The sequence below is a fragment of the Helicoverpa armigera genome, chromosome 27, assembly GCF_030705265.1.
Source record: "Helicoverpa armigera isolate CAAS_96S chromosome 27, ASM3070526v1, whole genome shotgun sequence".
Lineage (NCBI taxonomy): Eukaryota > Metazoa > Arthropoda > Insecta > Lepidoptera > Noctuidae > Helicoverpa > Helicoverpa armigera.
Window position 1 is genome coordinate 6,612,616 of NC_087146.1, and position 21,532 is coordinate 6,634,147.

The 21,532-nt window shown below is 34.8% G+C and overlaps 2 protein-coding genes across 3 annotated transcripts in view; one reads left to right on the top strand and one right to left on the bottom strand.

The window, feature by feature from the left end:
• Window positions 1–9,842: 9,842 nt before the first annotated feature.
• On the bottom strand, window positions 9,843–18,454 carry LOC110384680 (AP-3 complex subunit sigma-2). 2 transcript variants are annotated; one of them, XM_064042171.1, is made up of 6 exons: window positions 18,239–18,454; window positions 16,564–16,655; window positions 15,710–15,821; window positions 15,059–15,235; window positions 13,821–13,928; window positions 9,843–11,343 (listed from the first exon to the last, which is right to left on the bottom strand). In XM_064042171.1, the coding sequence occupies exons 1-6, from the start codon at window positions 18,305–18,307 to the stop codon at window positions 11,329–11,331; spliced, it is 573 nt and encodes a 190-aa protein (XP_063898241.1). In that variant the 5' UTR covers window positions 18,308–18,454; the 3' UTR covers window positions 9,843–11,328. The 2 variants fall into 2 exon arrangements, with proteins under 2 accessions (XP_063898241.1, XP_063898240.1); XM_064042170.1 differs by lacking the exon at window positions 9,843–11,343 and adding an exon at window positions 13,235–13,279.
• Window positions 18,455–18,777: 323 nt separating this feature from the next.
• Window positions 18,778–21,532, top strand: part of LOC110384620 (zinc transporter foi) — a 44,818-nt gene continuing 42,063 nt past the window's right edge. Inside the window, 1 exon segment of the mRNA XM_064041933.1 lies at window positions 18,778–19,020. The gene's annotated coding sequence lies outside the window, so the exon portion shown is untranslated.

Sequence of the window (21,532 nt, forward strand, 5' to 3'; positions counted from 1 at the left end):
TTCCAAACTATAACATTGTATTCTAATTTACTGCGAACATATGAATTGTAGAGCAATTTTATAACTTGAACATTCTTAAATTGAGAGGAAGTTCTTATTATGAATCCTAAAGATTTATTGGCGTCTTTACATATTTTAGATATGTGTTCGTGAAAATTCATTTTACTGTCCAAAAGTAATCCTAGATCTCGCATTGTAGAGACACGTTCGATTGGTGTGCCCTCAATCTCATACGTATACGTGATTGGGGATCGGGATCGAGAAAAGTAATTATTTTACATTTAGAAATATTAATCGATAATTTATTTTTATTACTCCATTCGATAACATTATCGATGTCATGTTGAAGTGCTGTGCAATGCTCGGCTTGGCCAACAGAAAGAAACAGTTTTAAGTCGTCGGCGAACATCAGGCATTCAGCCTTAGCAATGACATTCGGTAAGTCGTTAATCATGATCAGGAAGAGGGTGGGCCTAAAGTACTACCCTGGCTTACTCCAGAACGAGTATAATATTCTTGAGATTGGTAGCCTCCCACCTAACATACTGACTAATAAAAATATTTGAAAAAAGAATCTTTCTCAATCATGGCCGATCAACAAATAAGTTTGCATGTAGTTTATCGCGCGTCGCTTCACGTTTGAAATAAGAACGTCCGCTCACTTCGTTTGAATTTGGAATGTTCTTGTTTTAAAATTCGAATGCAATATTGCACGGTTATAAGAGGTGTGGAGATGATCAGTTTATTTTTTAATTTAGAATTGGTTGCAGTAAATATAATTTTGTATAAAATATATAATTTAATGGAGATGTTTACGTAATTAATAACTGAAAGGGCTACAAAATAGATAGGTTATATACAAGATAAACTGATAGAGAATGGCTTAGGCGTTAAGTCCGTCATTGTACTTATTTGCAAAAGTGTTAAATAAATAAAATATTCCTTTATATTAGGTAATAATGTTTAATTAATGTTAAATAGCAAGAAGAATCTATGTATTTTTATTTCTAGAATGAACTCGTTTTTAGAGGGTCAGTTTAAATTTCTTGTAATTACGAAGTCTCTTTAATCTTAATCCACATAAATTAAAATTAATAATCCGGTAACTCTATACCTAATTATGTAAATTCCACTTAACTTTAATTAAAACCGGCTCAAAAATAACTAAAACAAAAAATAATTCCCAAATACGACTCCATTACTTTCAAAAATCTCAAATTTCAAAATCCGGTAGGACATTAAGTATCAGGACCTCTCATTGGTCCGTTTAAAAAGGAACACTTCTTTTTCAAAGCAACGACATTAAGTTATGGAGCCAAAGGTTTTATATCGCGGCCTTTTTAAATGCATTTACTTAATTGTTTCTTTTTAAGAAGATAACTTTTTAGGTTGGTATACATTAAACAGACTTTAGAAAACCTGCACACTGCAAACTTTTAGTCGTCTGATAGTTTGTTCAGGCTCTAACGGCCGTTCAAAATGTTCAATTTATTTATTTAAAAACAACTACAAACATTTCTATGCTTAAACGGAGACTCCTCGACATGAAATTGTAACCAAAATGATCCTACTAATATTATAAACGCGAAAGTTTGTATGTATGGATGTATGGATGTTTGTTACGGCTACAATTTGTAAACATATTGTTCGAAATACTAAACCTGCGCAGACGAAGTCGCGGGCACCAACTAGTTTGAAATAAACTTATTTTGATTATTGACTTACTTATTTTTTAAACACCTTAATTACATTATTTACTACAGATAGGAATTTAACATTACTTGTGTGGTAAACAAATTAACACACATATTGGAAACGATAATAAGTCAGTATGAAGATGAATGGTAGTACGCACATTACAAAGATCTGGTATTTGGCCGGCATTAGACCGACTGAAAACTTTGATTGAATTCTCAATTTTCTTTAAGAAATATTTTTGCCAACCAGCGGGGACTACCGCCAGTTTCCTGAAAGATTGCCTGAAAGATGACATGAATAGGAAGGAGTGAGTGTCAGTATGACGAGTGACAGGGGAAAATGGAAGAGGATGACATATTGCGCCGACCCCAAATAAAATTGGGAACAGGGCAGGAGGAAGAAGAACCATCGGGCCACTATCGGCCGACTGTTTCGTCTGCAGTGTGTGTTAAGGTGGCAACAGCATTTGAAACTTAATTTTGTGAAATATTTTACGGTCGCAGTTATCTTTGGATCTGCGTAATCTTGGTACCTAACTGTAATCAGTAAAATACTGAACGAATTAAGTGAAAACTTTGGTTATTTTAAGTGAAATTGTGGACATTTTCATGATGGTGGACTACCGTTTTAGTGCATTTTGAGAACTGTAATTTTGGAAGATAATCAATTTTTAAAGGCCGTTAGGTTTTCGAAAATTCTGAAGTTAACTATTTGCCTGCGCAGTAGATTTTTCAGGAACAAAATCTTACAAAGATAAATCGGTGGTAATATAAAGTTCGGCCATATTGTTTTTGCTCAATAATTATGTAAATATTACATCAATTCGGTACTTACTTTCAGGGTCATAGTTTCCTGGCTGTCTTTTGAAAATCTTTTTAGTCGTTATGGGTTGGTAGTCAAAAGCTAGAAAACCTAACAACCAGTCTTTGGGGTATCGGACTGCCTGGGTAACTGGGTTGAGGAGATCAGATAGGCAGACACTCTATGTGGCACACTGGTACTCAGCTGCATCTAGTTAGACTGGAAGCCGACCCCAACATATTTAAGAAAAGGGTAGGCAGAAATGGTGATGATCTAAAGTTTTGATCTCTGTCCGGTGGTGTCGGATTGACGTCCCATCGCGCTATGAGTGAAGGAATAGTGAGTGCACCTGTGTCCAAGCAAATGTTTGTGCACTATAATATGTTCAGCGCAGCTGGCTGATCTCCTTACATGACAACAGCCGCCGTGGCCGAAATCGGCTTTGGACGTACTATTACACAGACTAAATAAAAGATGTGGTAGCTTATCCCTCATTTTCAATCTCACGCTACCTGGTCTAGGCAGGAGAAAAACTTAATGATATAAACAAAATATAGATAAAAGCCTTCTGTGAAACAGATTAGTCTCAGTGAACAGTTTTATGGAAATCCCTCGGGGTTTAGATAAACTGTGTGTAGTGTGGTTCCGTAGTATTTTAAGTTCAAAATCTCACTTACCTATATAAAAATAGGATTTTCATAGTTAGATACATGTATGAAAATCAATGTTATTATGATGTCAATGCCAATACTTAGGATTTAAATGATTCTTCACGAAAAGCGCTTATAGGTACCTAAATGATAATGTTAAATTAAATAGGTTTTATAAATACTAATCTCTGTCTGTGAATCGCTTTCATGTGAAAACTACTGAAGCGATTTAAATAAGATTTGATACACAAATAGTGTAAAGCCTGAAAAGGTCATATGCTGCATATCCAGATGTCGGAAGAATTATTTCAGGAAGCGGGTGCAATTACGGTTAAGAGCTAATGAGAAATAAAAACTGTAGGTAGGTAATTAGTAAGTCCAATTAATATTTCCTTAAACTAAAAGATTTACTTTCTGACGAAGTCCTTAAAATATTTTTTCATGTAAATGAAAAACAAAAAACTTATCTACAATTCCCAAAAAATCACATGGACTCCTAAACGTTTTTCAAAACCGCCGCTGCGCCGAGGTTTTAAATAATGTACTCATTCTGTGGGTCCCTAATAACGTACACGGACTATAAATAAAATCATTATACCGTCTGTCTGTGCGGCTGTGTGCGTGATCTCAGAAACTAAATTATCACATTTGTTAGAACTTCAAACTTGAGTACAGGGTGATTGAATTTTGTAAATTATATTAAGAAGGCTAAGAAACACTCTAATACACTATGTACTTATATATATTATACTATTACTATAATTTAGATAATAAAGAGAAAACATTTTTTCTTTGTTTATAAATGCTCGAAACTACAGAATCGATTTTAAAATTCTTTCATTGTTGAAAGCTACACTCTTCCCGAGTAACATAGGCTATATTTTATCCCGGTACGGGCAGTAGCTCCTTTGGACGCGGGTGAAACCTCTGGAAAACAGCGAGTAAATTATATGCTTAAAACTTCCTCTTGAATCACTCTATCTATTTCAAATACCCGCATCAGAATACGTTGCTTAGTTTTCAAGATTATAAGCATACATAGGGACTGACAGCGGGGAGCGACAGTTTCATACTTATGTACGTAATAATGCTTCAGAAATGAAAACCTAACTTAACTACACCACATTAAACACTACTAACCAAACAGTTTTCTTTCCACCAACAGTTAATTAACCTATTCCTAGTACTAGCACTTTTAACCTTAACAGTTAAGCGTTAACTGGAATTCCACTTACGAACACCCTTTACACTAACGTCAAACGTAAAACAACACCATGTATATAAAAACAATAATCACCAAAGCACACCGCCCATGCACTCCAATATTATAAAAAACTATCTTCATCTCTTTCTAACTTATACTAATAACTATAGTTTTCTCTTTCTAACCCAAAATGGTAAAGAAATTAGAAAGATATGAACCAGTGTTGCTTGAACCGTGAGTTCAAACTAAGTGGTTCGTTCTAGAAGTCAAATTATGTTGGTTTTGGTCTATTTTCTAGGTTCGGAACGTTATATATAATTTACTCGGAGTGGGTGAAATAATAATTATCTTTGGGAGTCATTTTGACCTTTTGGATTCGAAATTAAGTGTAGGGTGACTCGTTTGTGGGTTAATTTTGGGATATGGAGTAGTAAGTAGGAGTTAAAGGAAAAATGCATTTTACACTTAAAAAGGAGCTTCTCAGTATGATATGTATGTAAGTACATATGTATGTTTGTGCGCGATTATTTCTTGTTTGGCTGAAGCGATTTTTATACACGTGTTGTTTTCCTTTTACTGATGTTCCGGTAAAATATTTTTACGGTCGTGTAGTCAATTATAGTAGCCAACTTTTGGACAAGCAAAGCTTGTCGACAATATCTGTGCGAACAAATGCGTAAGGAGTCAAATGGCTAACATCATAATAGCAAACTTATTTATTTAAACTTTCATCATCATCATACTCCTGCCCTTATTCCATTTTATTTGTCTACACTCTCATGTCTGCTGCTGAGTTGAACTCGGGGACGCTTTTCTTGCCCTCGCGGGCGCAGGGGCTGCTTTGTGAAAGTTTCTGGAACCTACAAAGCAATTTCGGCCTGTTCGGAAATCGAACCGATGACCTCATGCAACAGCAGTCGCGCTTGCGACTACTAGAACAACGAGGCAGTTTATCTACAAATGAAAGCCGATTATGATTGAAAAAATTAAAATGCCCTACATACGACTTATGGTCACCACAACTTCAGCTTGTCAGCCATATTGGATTTTTCCTCAAATATTAATGGCGGCGGCAATCTGTAGCCTCGGGATGACTTCATATAATCTATGGTCGGCCCGATGACTCTATATTATCTATTGCTTTTTATATTTTTTCCCCGCCATGAAATTGTTAGGTAATAATTTTTGGTGGGAATTATAGAAAGATGAGGAATGTGTGTTGTTGTCAGCACTGTGTTGTTGGTTTGTAATAAGAATAGAAATGTATTTTATATGGACTCTATCTATTTTTGTTCTTAACAAACTAAAAAGCTTTTGTACATGAAAACAAAGTTTAGTACATATTTTTTTCAATCTTAATAATGCCGATGAATGCATGTGAAACAACGGTAACTCTTTTCGACATTCAGGGCAGAACTACTGAAAGGTTTCAAATTGGGTGCACAGGTAGCCTGTGAAACTTACTACGGCTACTTCTTACCTGGTTGCGGGAAGTAATTCCTTCAGGACGCGGTGCAAGCTGCAATCGCTGGGAAGAACTAAGTATATAATATTGTAGTTTTGTTTTAAAATGCATATATTCTATAAGGTAAATTAAATATGGTGCTATACTTATGTATTTCAAATTGCAAAAAATCTTGAGGACGCCGGGGAACCATGGTATGTGGGGCTGATTTCAGAGTTGCTGTTATTTAAATAAAACTGTATTTTCATAAGCAAACAATTTGCGCAACCACTAGGGTACATTACACGTTTAATACCACCTCAAAAGTCAAAATTTTACCCACTTTCCGCTCTTCACAGCCAAAAATAATCGCATTAACACACTCTAACAATCGGTCTATTCAAATATTTTGACAGTTTTACACAAAAGCATTGAATTTATAGTTTTCGGTGACTTTTGGCGGCAAAGTCTAACGCGGATAGTCTACCTGTGGCTTGGAGTCGTATATCACGAACAAAACGCGGCAGCTTTATACCTGGGTGGCCGAAGTGACAAAATACTACAATGACGAAGATTTTTACAAAAGACATATATTACGGCCTTTTTCGTGTAGTTTTGGTCCGTTTTGAAGGCAATTATTTTGATAAATTAATTGTGTGCGGCGTTTTGGGGGCGGGTTGTTTTGCTTGATATTTTTGAGGTAAATGCTTATTTGGTTTTAATACTTTTTCAGCTGAGTACCAGTGTGCTATATGGATCGACTACTAGTAGGTATCTATGAACTCATCAACCCAGAGCAACAAAATATCGCGTGTTAAGAAATTAATTTACTCAGTAGTCAATAAATGTGTGTTGGCTGTGGTCTGGGTGTTATAATATGTACTTATAAATAAATATATAGGTAGTTTATCAGCTGTGCTGGCATCCATAACATAAGCTAATAAAAATAGTTTTCAGTGGGGTTAATCGACCGTGTGTGAAGGTGTCCAGATATACCTATATCGTTAACGTCCAGATACATATTATTTTGACGTGACAACGTCTTATAAATCGATGGAGCCGGCTGCACGCTGTGCGGCGTTACCTCGCTCTGAGGCGTTACCTCGCTCTGAGGCGTTCCGTTTAAGGCTTGAAGTGCAAGCGAGAGCACGCAACGAGCGACAAAGAGGCACAATCGGCAGCTACTCACGTTGTCACGTTCAACTATCGTCAGTAAAACGACTTTACAGACAATGGTTTTAAGTTAGTAGGAATAGTTGCTAAGCCACATATGCCAATCAATCATAAGGCTAAAAACGCTTGGCGTGTTAGATCCATGAATGGACCGTCTTATCATGACCAATTCCTCCGTGTATTGGAAAGCACATTCAATTATTGAGTCCCGACTGTCATTTGTACATCTTGGCAGTAGTTATAGTCGTCAGGAGCCAGAAAGTTTGCCCTTACCCTTAAGCCTTACCCTTTGGTAAGACTGGTTGCCAAACGTAAGTAAAGGTTTCGGGGTAACTAGATCGAGGAGCTCAAACAGGCAGTCGATCCATATGACACACTGGTACTCAGCTACATAAGATTAAGTAGACTGGAAGCCGACCCTACCTAGTCCGGAAAAGCTATGATGATTACACTAGTACATACATCTACACATAGTAGAGGCAGTTAGTACCTATACTGCAAGATACAGTTAAGACCCTATATTTATCTAATGATGATGTCCTCCTAGCCGATTATCGGCTGCGGTGGCAGTTCTCATAGAAGGAGATTGGCCATCTGCGCAGGACATATTATAGTGCACAAGCACTTGCTTGGACACAGATGCACTCACTATTCCTTCACTCTCATAGCGCGATAGGACAGCAATCCGACACCACCGGTGAGAGATTGCAAGTAGGACCGACATTTACGTGCTGTTCAATGCATGGGATATATTATATACTGCAGACCCAATAAGTAGTAAGTAGGTATACAGAAAAATACAGCTCACATCCTATCTAATAATGATTTTAGGAGCTAATAGAGGTCCATCTTATGTCCAAGAAACCTCAAAATGCGTGACCGAAGTATTTATCCTGCGACAGATTGTGATGACCACATTGACATCTGTCATCCGGAGTCCGGTGGTCACGAAATTATGGTCACTTGAACCATTATAACGTGGTCATTAAGATAATGTATAGCAGATGAGTTTTAGAGATGTATTTGAGAAATGTGACGGATAAGATGTCGGTAGGTAGCTCTAGTTTTCCATTGCATCGTCTGTATAAAATATTTTGGATATATTGAAAATTGAAGTGAAAGAGAATACATTTGTTTTTGATAGATATGACTTTATATAATATAAATGTAGGAATAAGCTGTTCTAAGCCTGTGTTCCACCAGACAGTGTCTTGAGCTAACTACTTACACCCAGATAAAAGCTATGTCTTTTCTCAGGCTTTTCAGACTGTGTAATTTTTTTTTTTAATCGGTTCAGCAGTATTGGTACGCATTTATAAAGTTCCTATAAACAGTAAGTACAGAAAGAATTAGCCAGGATAATAATTTTATACGGAACCTCACACAAATTTCTCCAGTTTGACCACAAAACAATCTTTTGCGGAAGAACTGACCTAATTCTTAAGTCCATATGTTGTCTTGACCACAACAGAAATTATTGACTTTACATACCTGCAGTTGTCTGAACTCATTGTTAAATAAATACAAGTCTTTCATATAAAAGGACGAAGGAAGTTCAAATTATATTGAAATTAAACACAATTACTATTTGAGAGTTTTTCTTGTGGTCAATAATTGTGGTCACTTTTTGAAAGTTGACCGTAGGTTCTTATTTGTTTTTAACGGACTGCCTTAGTTTCGACTTATCCCTTTCATTCCTGCTGTGTATCCCACATGGTGGTGGGGTCAGCTTTCTTAATTTTCTTCTCGATTTTGCTCTTTCTATGACATCACTATCGGACACGTGGTATTCCTCCATGGTATCTATTGCCACTATATCCCGCCATCTATTTTCTACTTGTAGGTACCTACGTTAAATAAAATCAATTAAAACAGTATCTAATCAGTCATTTTATTGAAAACAGGCCAAATATAGGTAAAAAGAAACAAAAGCTATGTGTAACTAACAACGCGTTGGAACTTTTGAGTATTAAATAAATTAAACTTCTCAACATACTTACACAGGGTTTTGTCACGGGCTTGCACAAAATAATACCTACTTAATTATTTTTGTAACTAGGTACCTAGTGTCTTAAAGTATTTTAGCACGATATGTTACTCTTCAATTAACACATGATATATACCTACGTTTAATCATAGTAATTTATATCGGCAACAATTAGTATAGAATACAGTACACTGTATTAAATAACCATTCATTTCATGACAATAACTTGTTTGCGATTATTTAGAATGATACACACAGCGCCATCTAGTATCGAATAGTAAATATTATGACCTCGTACAGCGCCATCTCGTATCTAGTAGCTGTACTAATAAATCAACGTAAAGTTCAAAGGTGAAAGTGATTACCTAAAAATTTCAGAGATGGCGCTGTTTTCAATGTTAAGCGCCATCTATTATTTTATATACAAACTAGCTTATCCCCTATGTTTGCTGCTGCTTTATTTAAAAGCCTACAGATGGCGCTGACACTTTATGCTATTACTTTTTAATTATATTTTTGAAGGATGAGACCTACACACGAACCACAAAAATTGAGGAAAGAAAGAAACAAAAAGTTCCTCAACAGACGTATTTCATTTTCGCTCTAAAATCGCTCGATCGTCAATCTATCTATATAATAATGTAGGTGTACTATTATATTTCCATTGTTTTAATAGAACAACACGAGAGGAAACTATGCCTAGCCTGGTACGCGACAACCACTGTGTTGAATCACCTATACTTCTTTCGTCGCGCTTTCACGACAAAACTACTGAACCGATTTGAATGAAATGTGGTATTCAGAAAGTTCACAGATAGACATTGGCTACCCGGATATGGGCGAGAGTATAAAAATCGTTATTTTTGTGCAAATAAAACAACCAAACATGTAACATAAAATATATATTTCTTATCTCCTAAATACATAATTTTATGATAATAAGCTATATTAAGTCTAACGCCACGCTGGCACCATACCTAGAAACAAAATTTACACAAATCTACAGTGATAGGTAAAAGGAATGATTAAAACACTTAATTTTAATTTAAAATCACAATAATCAATGCATCTATGATATTTTTATAAGCTGATTATCTAAGTATATAACATAACGAATATTATTTTATTTAACTACAGGCTGAATTATAGAAAACTACATTTCACCATATTTTTAAGTTTCATAATATTGGTACAACGTGCAATGTTCGATGCGAAAAACTCGGACACCCCAAACGATTTTTAAATCCATTATGGTAAGTTACACTGGTAAGTTTTACTGGTAAGGTCTACTGGTAAGTAACACTGGCAAAATCTGATCATTTCTAGCATCTAGCATGTGTGACGAAGCGACGTTTTTGGCGAGTTCGTGCTTTTGCGCAAGCCATGGCTTGACCTATTAATGATTATAAAGAGAGGGCAATATTTTCAATAAAGATTTTATGAAAATATAACCTATATTAGAAAGTTGTTCTGATCAAATAATTATTTTCAGGTTTTACGCATTCAATATTACACATTGTATACTACGGTCAATTCGTCTTGATAAGTCCGAAGTTAGTTTGAAATTAGCTGCGCAGTTACAAATTTTCGTTCCTCAAATATCTACTGCGCAGTCGAATAGCTAATTTCATATGACATCCATATTTTGTCAAAATTAAGACATAAGTACAACATACATTTACCTAATTGTAAAATTTTTGTTTGTTGACAATTCACACACATTTTGAAAAAGAGAGCAAGATATTTTATTTCAATGGAGTTTTTGATATTGAAAATGATTTTTGGTGGGTTTTCTATGATTTACAGTATAATATGAGTATCTCCAATATAAATTAACAGCATGCCTTTTTAAACTAATATTTACCGTTCAGTGTTAAAATCTCATAGAAATCATTTCATTTTTTTAATGTTATGATTTTTGTTATATCCATTCTAACATTATTTTTAGTTAGATCCACTTATTTATTACTTAATCATTTTAAATAAAACACGTTCAATTACAGTTTACAAACAACATTGCCATTAAAAACGTATTTTCTGCCATTTCTACCTACTTTTTCCCAGCTTTCTTTTTCTTCTTTCTCTTCCTAACCTCACTATAGTCATACTCCACGGTCGTCCGCTCAAATCTTGATACCCATCCGATTTCTGACTTTCGTAATTGGGAAAATTCACTCCTTCCGTTTGCTGGTAGTTTTCCGAAAAAGTCTCAGAGAATTTAGTACTCAGAGTTTCGGAGCCAAAGAATTTTGTCGTGTAGTTTTCTGTAGGGCGTTGAAGATTTTGATATTTCTCGTTGTGTGGGTATATGGTGTTTAGAATGTTCGTTGCTATGGCAACCGGCGTGGCGGGGTAACTCCTGCTGCGTCGGTCAGAACTTCAGGTCCTGAAAACAATAAGAAATAGTCTTTAATTTTGTATTTAGTTATGTAAGTTTATACATATAGTCCATGTAAAAGAACAGTCACTGTTATAACATTGAAAAAATTAAATAAAACGTATGAGAAACGGTTATATCTAACTAGCTTTTGCCAGCGATTTCACCAGCGTCAGTATCCGGCTAAAATCCTACAACCTTTCTTCGGTAAATGGGTTATCTAAAACCAGAAAATATATCAAATCGGTGCTACAATTTTTAGATTAAAGTTCAAACAGACTAACTGTTTAACTTTATAACATTAATATTGATAACAACAGTGCATAGACTGTTTATCTATCAGTAACAATATTATCAGACATTTATTGTAAATACTAATTGCAAATATGTATGTCAAACAAACATCAAGGAATCATTCAGCACTGGATATAACTCCCAGAAAATGTAGGTATCAACACTTATATTCTAAAGCTGAAGAGTTTGTTTGGGCTGCGGGTTGTTCGACAGAGATACGAACCAGCGGGAGGGTCATTTGATGATTTTGACGTCGTTAAAAAAGTTTGTTTATTGAACGCACTCAGGATCAGGTCCGATTTCAAAAGTATTTTCGGTGATAGATAGCTCACTTTATGAGCAAGGGCTCTTTAGCCGGGTGCGCAAAGTAGGTAATTTCCACGGAAGAAACCAACGACGAAGTTTATTCGGGCCGCGATACATTTTTTACTACATATAAAAATATGTATTGTAAATATAAGTTAATATCTATTTAAATAAATGTAAAGTTAAATAGTATAATGAATTATTTTTGTTATTTAAAACTTTTTACTTAATTTTTAAATTAAAATGTCTAGCCCGTTTGAAGATTTATACTATCTAAGCCTATCTCATCTAACACAAATAACTTCTATGATTTACAACACAACAGTTTATAACGACTTTATCTAAATTCTTGTACAAATTAAACATAGCCTGTTATCTCTAGAAACTAATTAGCTAGTTAAATTAAACCAGTACCACTTTAGAAGTGTTCCGAGCTAGTCAAAATCACGTTAAAAGATTCAAGAAATAAGTATATTTTTAAATATTTGTTAACTTTTTACTAATAATTGTGGCTTTATCAGAAACATTTTACTTTCAAAGTGTATTTTATATACTGATTTGAGGGTAAAGGAAAACATTTTGAGGAAACTTTATTTTAGGCTTGGTGTTAAATTTTAATTATTATTTTATTTGATGTCTACACTATACCTGTATAATAGGCGTAGAAAACTAGAATTTTATTATAGTATATATATATATTGTTCATTTGGCATTAATAGGTTGGTGTGCCAATATAGAAATTAAACATCATCATCTCCGAGCCTTTTCCCAACTATGTTGGGGTCAGCTTCAGTCTAACAGGATGCAGCTGAGTACCAGCGCTTTACAAGGAGCGAGTCTATCTGATCTCAACCCATTTATAATTATTTAATTTATATTTTTCTCTGTAGGAAACCATAGGACAGGTAAAATAATAGGAACGTAGTTATTGATATTTGAATATAATTATTTATTTTCAAAAATATTTTAACATTATTTCAACAATTGTATAAAGTAGGTATAAAAATAATACTTTCTTTGTATTTATGTTAAAAATAGCGATTTTCTGAGAATATCAATAATACCGAATAACGGTCACGGCGGTGAATCTCATAGGTAACAACTGTCTTTGTCAGTTTGTGGTTATTGAGCCAAGTGGCTATCCATTTAGCCACTTGGCTATAATCGCTCAGGATTCGAGTTATATGAGAACTAGAAATCTTATATTATAATTACGTTATTTTAATACGTATGACGTGTTTTTTCAGGCTTTTATTTAAGACGTTTATGTATTTAGTAGTATTTTCAAATTTTGGCAGCCATATTGTGTAAATTCTAGCTATTAACGCAGCGACACGGGATAATCCTGAAACGCGGGGTTTAATAGGAATAAATAACAAAAAATCAATAAAGGGTAAAAAATAATTTGGGACTTGTTGGATTAAGGAATAACATAAAAGTATTCATTATTTTACTCTTTATAAACTGTCTTCATTATTAGATTATTTTTAATTTAACCATGCATCAATACATAAATAAATACTGTTTTATTCTCCTTGTTCTACGTACACTTAAAATATGTATTATGTAATCTAAAATTTAGCCAATTATCCACATAAAATCTGCTGGCTGTTAGTGGCTAAACACCTTGAACTACGTAAGTTCACAATCGCCAATAGTGGCTACCCGCTGATGGGTATTAGTAGCTATTCTCCTGATAGCTATAACTGGCTATTGCTGGTTATTCAACATGCTATACAACTACTTACTTCCCAATCACCACTTATGGTCAACTGGCTATTACTGGCTATAAGGGGCTACTACTGGCTATTACTGGCTATAAGTGGCTATAACTGGGTATTAGTGGCTATTACTGGCTATTTCACTACAGGCTACAACAATCTCACCTTAATAGCCTGCGGGAGGTCGGGGAGCTTCATGTCGCGGAGCTGTTGCGGAAGGTTCATACTCTTGACGGCGGAGACGGCGCGGGCTGGTGCTGCCGAAATACCCGCCTGTGGACAGAACAAATATGTTATTTGGTTGCTCTCATTAATAAATGTGGATAAAATAAACCGACACTAATAAATATAGCTTATTTAGTTATTTATTACGCAGGCTACTTTTCCTTAACCAATGGTTAAAATAAAGGTTTCTGGGCAATGAAATGTAACCACAAATGTTACAAACAACTTTTGAATGAAAATAGTATCTACGTCAAAGCAAAACGGTTGAAATAGCTATTCAATGAAACAGGTAGCCCTTTGACTCACTAACGTTTGATTGAATGGCTTTTAAACCAGTTGGCTGCGACATCCACTATAACAACTCAATGGTATACATGCAAATTATAAATGAGCATACAATTGGTTTGATAATATTTTTACTGATGCATATTTTAGGAGGCTTAACGCACAGGGTCCAATACTTTAAGCCAACGACGCAAAGAGGGATGATGTTAGTAAATTGGACCTCTTATGTGTCTGTCTGTAGCACTGTAAATGGATGAACCGATTTGGATGAAGTTTTATTCAGTTGAAAGCTCGTTTTCCAATGGCTCAGGAATTTTTAAGTTATTAGCTGTTATTTTGACAGTGGCAGGGATTTTAGACATAAAATTAGAATTTACTTTTCTGTCAAATATACCGACTTCAAAACCTTCTACAGGATAAAAGGTTTTAGAATATAAAAATATCGAAAAGTTTTAACATCTGTTTATTTTATAAGAACTAAAAAGGCACTTATGGCAAGTGTTTTGATATGTATCTACTATTATGCCAATTATATACTACAACTATTTAATTGTTTTATTATTTATCAGTAAAACTATTTTGTAACAAATAACGCTACTTAAATTCTATAACTAAATAAAATGTTTTACTACAGTAACATATTTCTACACAAAAGTGCTTTATAAACTGGTACAAAAACTTTTTATTATCATTACATGATATTCGATATAATTCTTACTTTTAATATATCCCTTATTTAAAATTCTAATACATGTAATAAAATTTATATTATATGAATACTACACTGATATTCACATTTCACTGAACTTTGTAACAGGATTAATATCCCCTAAACGCCCTATAATAAATTTCACCACCACCTAAACATCCTCTTTATAATATCGCCTACTAACCTCAGCTTTCTGCATCTTATTCTGTTCCTGAAGCCTGCACAGGATATCCGCCATGTTGGTCTGAAGTACCATCCCCATGACCAGCTCATCCAAGACCTGATGAGCAGCATCCGCGTGGAAGATCAGGTCCAACTCGCAGACGTTCTCGAAGCATTTGTCTAGAGTTTCTACGAACACCTGGAATGAGGTAGCTGGTTAAGTATTTCAGTGTAGAAATATTTACATATATATTTTTTATAATACCAAAGTTTAATCGGGAGATGGGAAGATAACTTGAAGGCGGGACCTGTCTGAGTTTGAGTTTATGAGTGGCAAGAAATAGGATCGATTATTTTTCAGCACATTTGAAGTACATATTTTGTTTTTCTTCAGATTTCAAGCTATCAAGACACCAGCGTCCCGAGGGAACTGCTTGCCTACCCCTTGATAATCTAATGATAATGATAATCTAAGTCTATGTACTTTTCATTTAAATCGGTTCAGAACTTTTAGCGTGAAAGAGCGAAAGACTGAGTTACTTTCGCATTTATAATATTAGAAAGAATGAGTTTAGAATTCAAAGCACATTTTAAATACATCTTTTACCTTGTTATTTTAACAGTCATACAAATAAATTTTACAAAAGACTGGTTAGGAAGTAATGGTTCTTACCTGAATCAAGTCTAGTATACCGAGCTCACTCTCAGAAGAGTCCACACAGAACACAAAGTATAGCGTGGCGTAGTGTCTGTAGATCAGCTTGTAGTCTGAACCTCCTATTAAACTGAAATAATACACCAATTAGAATGAACTAGAAAACAATTGGGCCGATTCTTTTGGAAGGGTACTTGTCGAAAGCAACGTGAGCTTTTCCTCGTTTATTAACCGACTTCCCAAAAGGAGGAGGTTATTAGTGGTAGTAAAACATCCTAGAGTATATTTTTCAACAATCTTAATGCTAATATAACCATTCATTCAAAAGAACACTAGTCGTCATGGCATTAGTTTCGGCACTGTACCAGCCGTTTTCACACGGTTTCAGCCGCGTTTCCTGGGAACTAGTACCTGGTCCTGGGAACTAGAATATACCTGGACAAAATATAGCCTATGTTACTCTGAAGTATATCCAGGAGAACAGGTGGCAGATGGAAACAAGCGTTCAGTCCGAAGTCAGATTTTTATTAAACAAAATTATAACATACAATACATATTGCTTAATCAGATTACGTAGTTTCTAGAATATTAATGCTTTACTTGCGGAACGTGACATGTTATTGTATCGACGACGGTCTTAATGTGGATCAGCAAAGGCATGTCCTTACAACTCAGGGAGAGTGTAACTTTTCAACGGTGAAAGAATTTATCAAATAGGTAGTAGTTTCAGAGACTTTAGCGTACAAGCAAACAAAATATGTTTCCTCTTTCTAATATTATCATAGTGTACATTTACTAAGGCTTTTAAGCAAGACCCTAAAATACTGCAGATATAAAGATGAGACTACATACAACATACAAGATCAACGCACCTTCCTCCTTCCAAGAAATTGCATACATTGTCATCTCTCTTGGAGACCAGTTGGAACGTCTCCTTGATTATCTGTTGCTGCATATCTTCATTCTGGAACAAGTAGGATTTTTATTTATGACACAATCAAGATTTTTTGAAAACAAATGTGTTTTGTACCAGATATAAGCCTTTGTTAATATCATACATGTCAGGCCGTTTTCCAACATTATTATTAACAAAATGTGTTTATTTCAAATAGAAGGGATTTATGGCACAGAGAAATTATATTGTACCAACCCCAAATAAATTGAACAGGGAATAATAATAAATTAATGGGAACAGGACAGGAAGAAGAACTGTTTATTTCAAATAATAATATGGCCTCCTTCATAGCTGATTGTCGCCTATGGAGGCTGCTCCAAAGAAATCAGCCTGCTGCACAGGACATATTATAGTGCACAAGTATTTGTGCAGAGACGTAGAGCACTCTCTATTCCTTCACTCTCATAGTTCAATGGGATGGCAATCCAACACCACCATAATAGACTGTATGTTAAACTTGGCTTTCAGGGTTTAGTCTGCCACTTTTGGTATATTCAGACTTAATTAATGAATAACCATCACATCCTAGACACACATAGATAAACTAGCATTTTTCAAACAGTTAGTAGGTAGTCAATGTAGAAGTAATTTTACCAACTAGATAATAAAGCTGTCATGTTTCAAATATTATATTTAATGTAAATGAATGATAACTTATCAAGGTTACATATTAACTGGTTGATATTTAAACATTTTACATAATTATGTTAATTTATTGAAATAATTCTGGTTAGCTGGTTTTTATGGTCCTAAATGTGTGACACAGTTTTCTTAAGTTAATATTTAGACACTTGTTGAATAATCTTTTCCCAGGTGTGCAAAAGCATTGTTATAAAACAACTAGTTTATTGTAATATAATAAAGAGGAAACATTTTTAGTTTAACCCAGAAGGGCCCAAATACTGAAACAATTTGAAAAGTAACACTAAGTATCATAGGCTCTCGACTCTGGAAGAATTTCCCTCCATATAAAGCCGAAGAGTTTGCTTGAATATGCTAATCTTAGAAATGGACTGATTTTAAAATTTATTTTATTGATAAATAGCCCACTAAATCAAGAAAGGCTATATGGTTCTTTTATCCAGTCGGGCAGAGTAGTTCCCATAATGTACAGGTGAAACCATGTAAAATCTGTGTTATATACATATTCACATGGATAGACTTAAGCTGTGAGGGGCAATAATACTTCCACAGGTAGCCCTAGGGGCTCGAGGAGAGCTGAATTAATAGTCAGTGCTCTTACTCAGATGTACATCCAATGATGGATGATCACAATGACTGATATGATGATGATGAATAGACTATAGGTACAGCTACTTAGTTCATACCTAGCTGACCTAGCTGAGGGAAGAAGGAAGCGGTTTAATAAAGTAATAAAATTAGGTATTTACTTAGACTATAAAACAGGAAAAGTATGTAGGGTAACAAATATATCGAATAGGAATTTATGGAGTCAGGAATATTCAGAGTTCAAAATTCTAACAGAATGCTTGATAAATAACCGGTTCTTTAAGAAGGCTTGACATAAAATAGGGAATACCTATAGCTATCGCATGCCTTTGTAGACAAAATAAAGAAAAACTTTCACTCACAAAGTATTGGTAGAATTTCGATAACCGCGGCTTCCCATGGTTATTAAATACCAAGATGGCCTTAATCATTGTGTTGATTAACTAAAAACTTAACTAATGCTTATTATACTTTCATTTATTTAAGTGATAGATCTATTGTAATCCAATCAAGAACGAAAAATATCGATTCTGTTTAGACAGTGACTTTAACAATTACGTTCGAAAATTGAAACAAAACACGCGTCAATGTCAATGTGATTTCACAGGTAAAATATATTAGCGCGTTCCAGTGCTAAAACTTCACACTTGTTGCTAATTAACTTTTTTGTGCGTTGTTTTCATATAAAATGTAATGATATAAATCTTTTGTAGTAATGATTTACTCGCGTTCCGTGGGAACTACTGCCAGTACCGGATAAAGTATAGCCCATGTTACTCGCTCGGGAAAATGTAGCTTCCCAGCAATGAAATACAATATCAAATCACTGCAGTAGTTTCGGAGCATTCAGGGTATAAACAAAAAAGTTTCTATTATATTTAGTTGAAATTAATTAATTGTGTACACTTCCTAATAGTAGAAACAGTATAGTAGCTTGTCAAACCAAAATCAGGCAACACTTAAATCTCGCGAACGCGTTGTGCTGTCTGCTGTAACCGCGAGTGTCACAATAAAAAAAATCGCAAAAACTGAATGATTATTGTGTGAAATAAACATTTATTGTTAATTTTCAAGTTCTGTACAGTGTTAAATGTTTGATGGAAGCCTATTTGCGAGCCGCTGATGCTTTAATAAGGAGATACAGGTCAGTGTAACAAAAGATGAACATGTTATATTTTGTTGTCTTTATTTGGATGTTCGTAGGTTTCTCGCGGTGTCGTATGGCCTATTATGATTCTATACGTCTTTGAGACTCATCTTGAGTCTGTAAGTGAGCTCGAAACTGAGCTGCGTGTGAACAATAACGGGGTTACGAATATACGGCGTCTTGTTGAGTCGGGAGGAAATTTGGAAAGCGTGCGAGAAGCGGTCGGCTTATACAGAGACCGACATAAAACTAATTGTTGCTATTTCGTTACCGCTATCAATTTGAAAGCTAGTAGAAGGTTAGGACGCTGAAAATGTGCGTTTTCGTACAACTACAGGCTATATCAGTTGTTATGAATGTACTGAAATATGTTACTGATTTCAGACACAAAATATTTCGGATTTTCTGGCCTTGAATACTGCTATAATATATTTTTTAATATCTTCTCCTTACTGTTTTACTAGTTATTAATGAACTAATTTCCAGTATTGAAAGAATATTGAATTTTGGGAACTGCATTGGAGTGGACTGTATATGAATTAATGTAATAATTTAAAACTATTGAAGAATTTGTACACATGAAAACCTGTGTAAATATTGACATAAATTATATTCTCATAAACCAGTTAGCTGTAACTAGTGACACTAACTTGACTCTAATATAGTTGAGTAAAGACTGAGCAGATACCCACCAACATCATCTGCATAGCGATTATATTGATATCCACTGCCAGTCTAACCGGATGCAGCTGAGTAGCAGTGTATTACAAGGAGCAACAGCCTATCTGACCTCCTCAACCCAGTTACCCGGCAACCCAATACCCCTTGGTTAGACTGGTGTCAGACTTACTGGCTTCTGACTACCCGTAACAACCGCCGAGGATGTTCAATGACAACCGGACCTACATTTTAACTTGCCATCTGAAACACAGTCATTAGTGTCTAAGATATACTTAGAAATCATCTGCCTAGCCTTACCATGATTATGTTCGTATTCGCTGCCAGTCTAACCGATGCAGCAGAGTACCAGTGTTTTACAAAGAGCGACTGCCTATCTGGCCTAATCAACCCAGTTACATGGGCAACCTAAGACTCGTACAATTTTCTGATTTATAGCTACAATAAAATTTAATGGTTTTTCTACATAAACATAAACTTCTATACACTATCATTAAGATTATTATCCAATGTAGCGACTCTAGTATTCATTAACAACAATAATTGTTATCAATCTTGATTACTGCAATAAATTGTGGAAACACTATGGTACCTATTTTATATAATGTTCTAGCTGCTCCCCATGGTTTTTCAAACAAACTATTCCTGGCACCTGGATAAAAATTCATAATCTCTTAAAAAAAAATTTTTAAACATTGAGAGAGTTGTATTACACCCTTTCTCATGCATTTCATTTCATTTAACTTGGTTCTACAGTTTTCTTTGAACGTGTGACACACAGCCAGAGTTAATTATTCATTTATTTATTTATTTATAAATAAATAAATTTATACTATAGGAAGGATTTAATGCAATTTTATTTTCCAACTATCACTTTTCCTGATACCTTATTACAATATTGTGATTTTATCTTTTAAGTTCTACAAGTAACTAACTGTTTTCTCGACGTTTCATCCCAAAACTGTGGGTGCCCACGCGATGCCGGTGAAACCGCTGGCAGAAGCTAGTTATTATATAAGTATCATTAGTTATGATTTGTGACAACCTAATATCCACATATCCAGACAGACAAAATTGCAGAAAACATGTAGCACATACAAATCTATTTATAGTTTTCATTACAAAGAAAATCTTTGTACGCCATCAATGTCTTATACCGTCCTCTAATACAAAAGAACTATATTAAAATGTATTTATTTATAAATGTTGTATTGTCTCTCTTCAATAACATTTCATTCACATTGTAGTAAACATATTGTACACTGTATGTCATCAATATTGACTCAGTATCAGTCAGTATGATTGATTGAGTTCGATTGATAGTAATTACGGTGGCCTGTAAAGAATCAACCTCTCGAGTATGAGTGTGTGGGTTCAATTCCAGGTCAGGCAAGTACCAATGCAACTTTTCTAAGTTTGTTTGTATTTTCTAAGTTTAACTTGGCCACCATTAATGTGTTTTGGAGGGTATGTTAAACTGTAGGTCCTGGCTATCATTGAACATCTTTGGCAGTTTTAAGGGTATTGGGTTGCCCGGGTAACTGGGTTGAGGAGGACAGATAGGCAGTCCCTTCCTGTAAAACACTGGTACTCAGCTGCATCCGGTTAGACTGGAAGCCGACCCCAACATAGTTGGGTAAAGGCTAGTCAGATGAGAGTAGTACATTTTGTACACTACATTGCATAAATATTGACTCAGTACTTTCAATGAATATGATTGATTGAGTTTGATTGATGGTAATTACAATGGTAATGGGTTGTTATGTGGAATGTTGGCGTTTTAGGGAAGATTTAAGGTTGGGATTCCAACTGGTGCAAAATGAAAGAGTTG